The 9,191-nt window shown below is 30.0% G+C and overlaps 1 protein-coding gene across 1 annotated transcript in view; it reads left to right on the top strand.

Annotated features, from left to right (window-relative positions):
- The window catches only part of fbn2b (fibrillin 2b), an 80,630-nt gene that overhangs the window by 64,810 nt on the left and 6,629 nt on the right, over window positions 1–9,191 (top strand). Inside the window, exons 50-57 of the mRNA XM_016507418.1 lie at window positions 614–733; window positions 1,645–1,770; window positions 3,414–3,566; window positions 5,225–5,287; window positions 5,372–5,497; window positions 5,710–5,829; window positions 6,947–7,069; window positions 7,192–7,323. Coding sequence (XP_016362904.1) covers window positions 614–733; window positions 1,645–1,770; window positions 3,414–3,566; window positions 5,225–5,287; window positions 5,372–5,497; window positions 5,710–5,829; window positions 6,947–7,069; window positions 7,192–7,323 — 963 coding nt within the window. The remainder of the gene's footprint in view (window positions 1–613; window positions 734–1,644; window positions 1,771–3,413; window positions 3,567–5,224; window positions 5,288–5,371; window positions 5,498–5,709; window positions 5,830–6,946; window positions 7,070–7,191; window positions 7,324–9,191) is intronic.

The following is a 9,191-nucleotide window of genomic DNA, read 5'->3' as shown; positions in this document are numbered from 1 at the left end:
ATTTATGTTTTACATCAAAATTTTTTACAAATGAAATGTATACATATTTTATATTTAATAGATTTTATATGAATAGTTTTTCATATATTTTATAGAATGTATAAATATAATGCATACAGATTTTATATCTATTATATTTTATTATGTGTTTTATATTTTATATAAGATATATATTTTATTATATATTTTGTGTTTCGGATATATTTTATATAATGTATAAATATTAAGTTAACCACTATTGTAGTTAAATGTGGCCCTGGATTTTTTTGCACCCTCAGATTCCAGATTTTCAAATAGTTGTATCTCAGCCAAATATTGTCCGATCCTAACAAACCATACATCAATGGAAAGCTTATTTATTCAGCTTTCAGATGATTTAGAACCACTTAAGACTGGTTTTGTGCTCCAGGGTCACAAATGTGTGTGCCAAACACTGCTTAGACTTTTTTATATAATTAAAAACATATCATCCTGTTATCAAAGCTGGCGTTTTGAATCATTTAAACAGCTGTTTCAAATTGCTATCTTAGCTGTAGTCTAGTAGCATGTATTGCGTGCATGAGTGTTGTGTGATGTGCTGTAGACAGTATAATGTGAGTTATGTGTGTGTCAGATATTAACGAGTGCGTGACGCTGCCGGGAGCCTGTCAGCCGGGGACCTGTCAGAACCTGGACGGCTCGTTCCGCTGCATCTGTCCGCTCGGATACGAGGTGCAGAACGACAAGTGTGTGGGTAAGAGTTCAGTGCAGGAACCTCTTCACACATGGCCGCTCAAAACTGTGTGGGATCAGTGAGACTCCTCATGTTTTTTAAAGAAGTCTCTTCTGCTCATCAAGGCTGCATTTATTTGATCAAAAATACAGAAAAAAACGGTAATCTTGCAAAATGTTATTACAATATAAAATAATGCTTTCTATTTTAATATCCTTTAAAATATAATTTATTTCTGTGATGCAAAGCTGAATTTCCAGCATCATTACTCCAGTCTTCAGTGTCACATGATCTTCAGAAATCATTCTAATATGCTGATTTATTATTAGAATTATCAACAGTTGTGCTGCCAAATATGCTTTTGGAAACTGCGATAGTTTTTTCAGGATTCTTTGATAAATAAAAAGTTAAAAAAGAACAGCGTTTACTCAAAATATAAATCTTTTCTAACAATTCTGTCACTTATCAATTTAACACATCCTCGCTGAATAAGTGTTCATTTCTTTAAAAAAAAGAGAATAAAAATGTACTGATCTCAAACTTTATTGTTAGAGAAGATTTCTATTTTAAATAAATGCTGTTCTTTTTAACATTCTGTTCATCAAAGAATGCTGAAAAAAGTATCACAGGTTCCAAACTTAGCAAACTTCTATAATAACTCAGCATATTAGAATGATTTCTGAAGATCATGTGACACTGAAGACTGGAGTAATTCAGCGCTGCATCACAGGAATAAATTCGATTTTAATGTATATTAAAATAGAAAAGCTTTATTTTACGTGGTAATAATATTTCACATTTTTCCTGTATTTTTGATCAAATAAATGCAGCCTTGATGAGCAGAAGAGACTCCTGTGAAACATTACAAATGGTTCTGATCCCAAACGTTTGAGCGGTAGAGTACTTCCACTTGACCTGTTTGTCCCGCACAGATATCAACGAGTGCAGCGTGGAGCCCAGCATCTGTCAGTTCGGCTCGTGTAAAAACACGGCGGGCAGCTTCCAGTGCATCTGTCAGCCTGGCTTCGTTCTGTCCGACAACGGCCGCCGCTGCTTCGGTAACTACTCTTATTCGATTCATCATTTTAAGTGAACCACCTTATGAAGCAGATCTGTGCAGACTTTTATTGCATGAATCCGTGTAATGAATCATTCTAGTGTAGTTGTGCATATTTATTAAAGAAAAAAAAATAATTTGTTTAAATATTGATATTTTGTTATCATACAACATTTTTTGAAAAATTTTAAAATTAATAAATTGTCCTAACTTTTATGCAAAAATTATCATTTAAATTCAACAAACCATTTAATAATTCAATAAAATCTGTTTCATATAAATCACTCTAAATTCTGTTTTTATGTTTGCCATTTATAACTTATGTTATTTTAATAGTCGTGTTTAATTAGTTGTACTTAGTGTAAATTTCTGAATAAAATATAAATGTTCATAATTATCCATTTGTTTAAATATTTCCATTTCGCAGTTGAATTAGACGAAATTTTTATAGATATATTTAGCATGATTTTTTTATTGAACTAAATTAATAAACTTAATGAATAAAACTTAATAAACTTTACTTTAATTAATAAATCATTTAAAATGAATGTAACTTTGTCATTTTAATTTTGTATCAGTTAATTTAATAATGTAATAACAATGGTCTCATGTAATTAATAAACTCTTCTAAATTGCATAAGATTTTTAGTCATTTTAATTTTCAGTTTAATTAAACAAAAATATAATTATTTAATAATAATAATTGTTTTTTTATAATTAGTAACTTGTTTTTATTATTGTTAATAATTAATAATATTTTTTAAAAACTAGTAATTTTAATTTGTTGAAACATTTAATAATTTAATAAAGTGTTTTATGTAATTACATTTAATTATTTATTATTTTGATCATTTAATTGAATGAAAAACTGAATAATAGTGTTTTATATCATTAAGATTTTAATATGTCAAACTATGTATGCATATTTTAAATATATTTTATTTATTACGGAGTACTAATCTTTCATATATTTTGTATGTTTTATATAATATGTCAATACATAAAGTAAATGATTTATTAGTTGTACTTCATGTAAATGTATAAATGAAATAATTATTCATATTTAGTCTAAATACTGATATTTTGCAATTGCATTAGATCATATAGGCTGTTTCATTAGCTGTATTTAGCATGAATTTATGTTACATAAAACATTTTTAAGACATAAATTTATTATACATTTTATATAAGTGATTTTATACTTTTTTATACAATGTTGTCTTTTATAATCAAGCAATAAGCCCCAAGAAGCTGTGGTTTACAGTGAATTTATAACAGCTAAGGGGCGTTGTTATGCACAAATAAAGTGTAATGATATTAATAAAAACAGTATTCTTCCACCAAACAATGTAGCTCCTCAGAAACAGTTGTGGTTGCTACAAAGTGGCTGCAGAGCAACACGCAGAAGTAAACAAAGGTGTATGTTACTTTGTAGAGTAATTTACAACAGCTTCGAACGCGGCTCAGCCAATCAGAATCAAGCACCGGAACTCTCCGCTTTATAACTATTATTGTATGTATGTAAAGTAGTAGAAATACAATATTAAGCATTCATCATGTTTCATATGTAATATTGGGGCATTCAGTGAAGTGCAGTATGCTTGAGTGTACTTTCCTCACATGAATGTGTGTTTTTGTGGTCAGACACGCGCGAGAGCTTCTGTTTCACGCGGTTTGAAGCGGGCAAATGCTCCGTCCCCAAACCGCTCAACACCACCAAAGCCAAGTGCTGCTGCAGCCTGCTGCCGGGCGAGGGATGGGGCGACCCCTGCGAACTGTGTCCGCGCGAGACCGAGGGTCAGTCACTAATGAATACACAGCACCACGGATGATTAGCAGTCATTTTCTCATTATAATACATTTTAATGGGAACAAATATAATACAAAATATAAGCTAGTATTATAGAAAGTATACATAAACTATCTATTTAAGGGTCTGAACACATATGTGACCCTGGAGCACAAAAGCAGTCTTATGTCACTGGGGTATATTTGTAGCAATAGCCAACAATACATTGTATGGGTCAAAATTATTGATTTTTCTTTTATGCCAAAAATCATTAGGATATTAAGTAAAGATCATGTTCCATGAAGATATTTTGTAAATTTCCTACCGTAAATATATCAAAACTTAATTTTTGATTAGTAATATGCATTGCTAAGAACTTCATTTGGACAACTTTAAAGATGATTTTCTCAATATTTTGATTTTTTTTTTTTTAATTCAAAATTATGACTAGTTTTATGGTCCAGGGTCACATATTTGCACTTCTAAGATGTATGCAGATGTTTTTTAATGTAAATTTTTTTTTTAAGATATATAGATAAACATTATACATTTTGTAAGAAAAATTTAGTATTTTTGATTTAATTGAATAAAGATACATAGTTACATAAATAGGTTTGTTGTCATATTAATTTCTAATTTAATTTAACAAAACAATTAAATAGTTTAATAAAAATAATTAATAAATCACTCTAATTTTTACAAATTATTTTTTGTAATTTTAATAATTTAATTTAACAAAAAAGCTTTAATACTTTAATACAGTTGTTTCGTATATTAATAAATAGTTCTACATTTGATAAAAATTTGTAATATTATTTGATCATTTCATTTAACAAAAAAACAATAGTTTCATGAAAATGTAACTAAATTACATAATTGTATAATGTTTTATATAATTATTAAATCATTCTAATTTTAATACATTTTAGTCGTTTTAATCATTTAATGAAAAAACCTTAATACTTTAATACAGTTGTTTTCGTATAATTAATAAATAGTTCTCATATGCAACAATAAATATTAATTTCATAAAAAAGTCTACTTACTAAAAGACTTAAAATTTAATATAAATTTTAGTCATTTTAATGTTGATCATTTCATGGAGCAAAAAAGTTAATTTAGTAATTGTTTTTTTTATAAAATAAATCGTTATAAGTTTTATAAAAAATAAATAGTTATTTGGTAATTTTGACCATTTAATTTAAAGTTGAATAATAATTTAAATTTAAATCGTTCAAAATTTTAGAACAAAGTAATAACATTAATTTTGATTATTTCATTTAACAGAAAGTTGAATAATTTAATTAAAAAAAATTATTTAATTAATAAATCCTTTCTATCTTTTATTACTTTTATTTTATTTTTCATAATATATTTTAATAAATATTTAATAATTTAATAAAATTGTTTTATATCATTTAGATTGTCTTAAGTGTCAATTTTTCAAAATTGAGATTTATAGATCATGAATAAATAATCTTTCCATTGATGTATGGTTTGTTATGATAGGAATATTTGGCTGAGATGCAACTATTTGAACTATTGCTACAAATATACCCCAGCGACTTAAGACTGCTTTTGTGCTCCAGGCTCACATATTTTAGCATGTCAAGCTAACTTTACTTTAATAATCACACCCTTCTTGTCTCCGTGTTTTCTCCCGCAGCTGCGTTTCTCACGTTGTGTCCCTACGGTCACGAGGCCATCCTGAGACCCGAAGGACGAGAGGGTGAGAAAACCAGTTAAATTCTGTTGACTAAAGCACTTCACCTTCCCACAATCCCCGGTACTAACGTCCCGTCGGCCTCCACAGACATGAACGAGTGCGTGGAGAACCCGGGCATCTGCGGAAACGGCTTGTGCATCAACACGGACGGCTCGTTCCGCTGCGAGTGTCCCTTCGGATACAACCTCGACTTCACCGGCGTCAACTGCGTGGGTGAGTTCACACTAAACCTACTCCAGATCAGGGTAACTGAGACGATTTCTCAACTCCCAGTTAATCTCACTTCACCCTATTCTGGCTCTTCTCGATGACTGCGGGACGGTTGTGGGTTCAGATCCCTCGGGTTACAGCATCAGAAACTAAAAGTATCAAGCCAATGATAAACGAGTTAGAGAGGTGGGTTATTAACGGTCTGATGGTTACAGATACGGACGAGTGCTCGATCGGAAACCCCTGTGGAAATGGGACGTGCTCAAACGTTCCTGGTGGGTTTGAATGTTCCTGTCAGGACGGCTTCGAACCCGGACCCATGATGACCTGTGAAGGTACGCTCAGGAGATAAGCTGCACTGTATTCCACAATCATTAAAAAAATGACATTTTTACAGGCATACATATATCATATTTTAATCATTTAATAAAAAGTGTTTTATTTAATGAATAAACTGTTCACAATTTTACAATAAAATTCAGCTATTTTAATTTAATAAATTTAATAAAACTATTGAATAATTTTAAGATGTTTTATATAATATAGAATAATTTTATATAATGTTTTATACATTTTATAAGAAATATATTTATAAGAATAATAATATAAGAAATATATATGTGGATTTTATATTAATTTATTTATAATAATTTATTAATTTAGTTCTAATTTGTTTCATAATTAATAAATGTTCTAAATTTCATAAAAATACTAGTAATTTTAATTTAGATTTTTGAATTTACAAAAAAATTAATAATTTAATAAAGTGTTTTATATAATTAATAAATTGTTCCAAATTGTATAACTTTAGTGATTTTAATGACTGTTTAGTTTAATAAAAAAATATTGATTAATTTTATAAAAATGTTTACAAATTTAATAAAAAGTGTTTTATATAATTAATAAATTGTTCAAAATTTTATAACTTTAGTCATATATATATATAATACCAGATTAATTTACCTAAGAAGCATAATTTAGAAAATATACATAATTTCGTTTTTTTGTGTGCATTTTTTTAAATATGCATCTTAATAAACTATTGATATATTACACAATTACACTTCTTAAGTAAATTAATTTTGCTTTAAGGATGTTTAGATGTTTATACTGGAAAAGTATGATTTAGTAGTATAAAGTAGTTCTAATGCAAAATTTTGAAAGTCTATCATAAATTATATATATTATTACATATTAAATTATATAATAAATTATGATGTAACATTTAATACTTTATATAATGTATGTAATGTAAAGTGAAAATAATCTATCTATAAAATGACAATCAAACATTTTTACAGACATATAACTATATGCTATTAAGTCTTTATATCTTATGCTTCATAAGTAAATTATCTTTGTTTTAAGGTGATTTTGTCGATATAGAGTTGACATGATAAATTAATAATTAAGTGATAAAGTCATGGTTTCCTCTTTATTTGGTGTGTCCAGACATCAACGAGTGTGCGGTGAACCCGCTGCTCTGTGCTTTCCGCTGCGTCAACACCTTCGGCTCGTACGAGTGCATGTGTCCGACGGGATACGTGCTGCGTGACGACAACCGGATGTGCCGAGGCCAGTATGACTGATCCACATCAACACACACGCACACGTATGACGATCCACATCATCATTATACACACACGCGCGCGAGTGCAGGTGATAATCGTTACTCCTCTCTCTATCTCTCTCTGCAGACCAGGACGAGGGCGCGGAGGGGCTGGACGACTGCGCCTCCAGAGGAATGGCCTGCAAAAACCAGATCGGCACCTTCATGTGCATCTGTCCTCCCGGCATGACGCGCCGCCCCGACGGAGATGGATGCATGGGTGAGAAAGCAGTGTGTGAGTGTGTGTGTTGTTTGTGTGTGTGTGAGAGAGTGTGTGTGTGCTGTGTGTGTGTGTGTGTGTGTGTGTGTGTGTGTGTGTGTGTGTGTTCGTGTGCTCACAGGTGACAGGGATGTGTTTGTCCTCATGCCCACTGGAGCGGGGAAGTCTCTGTGCTATCAGCTGCCTGCTCTTCTGGCCAGTGGCATCACTCTGGTCATCTCGCCTCTGATCGCGCTCATCCAGGTGAATCCCATACAGACATCTTCCTATCATGGATAAGCTGTAGGCACGCAATAGCCTGTTAGCAGGTCACTGGTTGATATCTAATCATGGTTTCACCAGAGATACATAGATTTATTGGCCAAACATATTAATAAAACAGTATTTACATTACATTACATTCATTCATTTAGCAGATGCTTTTAGCCAAAAGGACTTAAAAATGAGCAATCAAAATCAACAAAAGAGCAAATAATATGTAAGTGTCACAGTTAACCTGTCGCAGTACTTTTTTTTTTTTTTTATATATAATAAATAAAAAGAAAACAATTAGATAGAATTGGAAAAAAAAGAAAAGGGAACGCTAGTGTTAGAGGGTCTTTTTTTATAATAAATAAAAAGAAAACAAGCAGTTAGGATAGAAATAGAATAGAGTGCAAGTGTTAGAGGGTCAAGTGTTTTTTTCTTTATAAATTAAAAAAGAAAACAAATAGATGAGATAGAGTTAGAATAGAGAGTGTTAGAGTTATAGTTAGTTATATTTAACTGTATAGAGATAATTGGCATTAGCTAATAACCATCAGTTTGGCTGATTAAAGGAATAATTATCCAAATAATGAAAATTCCGAAATCACTTTCTCTTCACGTGATTCCAAACCTTTATGACTGTCCCACTCTTTTCAGTATAAAGACAGAGCAAGAGGATCCTGGTTATTGAGCTTTCAAATGACAACAAAGCACAATAATTCAACTAGTAGTCTATAGGAGAACATTACAAGTGAACACACGTATTATTAACTGCTAAATGAGTTTGCTAGCACATCAACCAGGGAGCCATTGGATGCCTTAAAAATATGTAAAATGTTGGATCACTAAAATCATCTAACTCTAATCTAAATTAAAAAGCTAAGTAACACATAAAATCAAGACGTAAAGATCATAACTATAGTTTTATTAAAGAATATAAAGTTCTTGACACAAATCACAAAATGCATCATGGTTAGGTCTAATTAATTTAATCTATCAGTGCTTCCAATTTCTGTTAATAACAGTTTGAAAACAGGCAGCTTTGTCATACAGGATAAATACAGAAATGTCTTATATGGTAGTTTCAATTATTGTGCAACCTTTGAATCAAAAAGTATATATATAAAAGTATTATAATCGCATTATAATCATGGTGTTAAGTGTGAGAGTGTGTGTGTGTGTGGACTAAGGATTTACACCTGGTGGATGAGAAATCAAGTGAAAAAAAAAACGTGTAAAGACCAGAATATTACAGAAACTAATAGTGGCGGTGATTTTTGCATGAGCAAACACTCACACTTTCTTCTGAAAATATAAAAATATGGTTTGTTTTTACTGGCGTCACACTGAATGTAGTAAATATTGTATTTTATCAAAGTAAATTTTTAACTTTTTTATATTTATAATAATAATAATAATAATGTAATATTTCATGCAAAATTAATATAAAAAAATAACAAATAAAATATATAATTTATTTTAGTGATAATTTAATATTTAATGCAATATTATAGTAAATTGGAGTAATGTGACTGTAGTAACTATTGTATTTTGTCAAACTATTTACTAGGGTAAATCTTAAAATGATTTTTTATAACATTTATGTAATAATAATTATTGTT

Source organism: Sinocyclocheilus anshuiensis, unplaced genomic scaffold (assembly GCF_001515605.1).
Source record: "Sinocyclocheilus anshuiensis isolate Anshui unplaced genomic scaffold, SAMN03320099.WGS_v1.1 scaffold2468, whole genome shotgun sequence".
Lineage (NCBI taxonomy): Eukaryota > Metazoa > Chordata > Actinopteri > Cypriniformes > Cyprinidae > Sinocyclocheilus > Sinocyclocheilus anshuiensis.
Note: the sequence above shows the minus strand (reverse complement) of the source record. Positions and strands in the feature narration are given on the sequence as shown.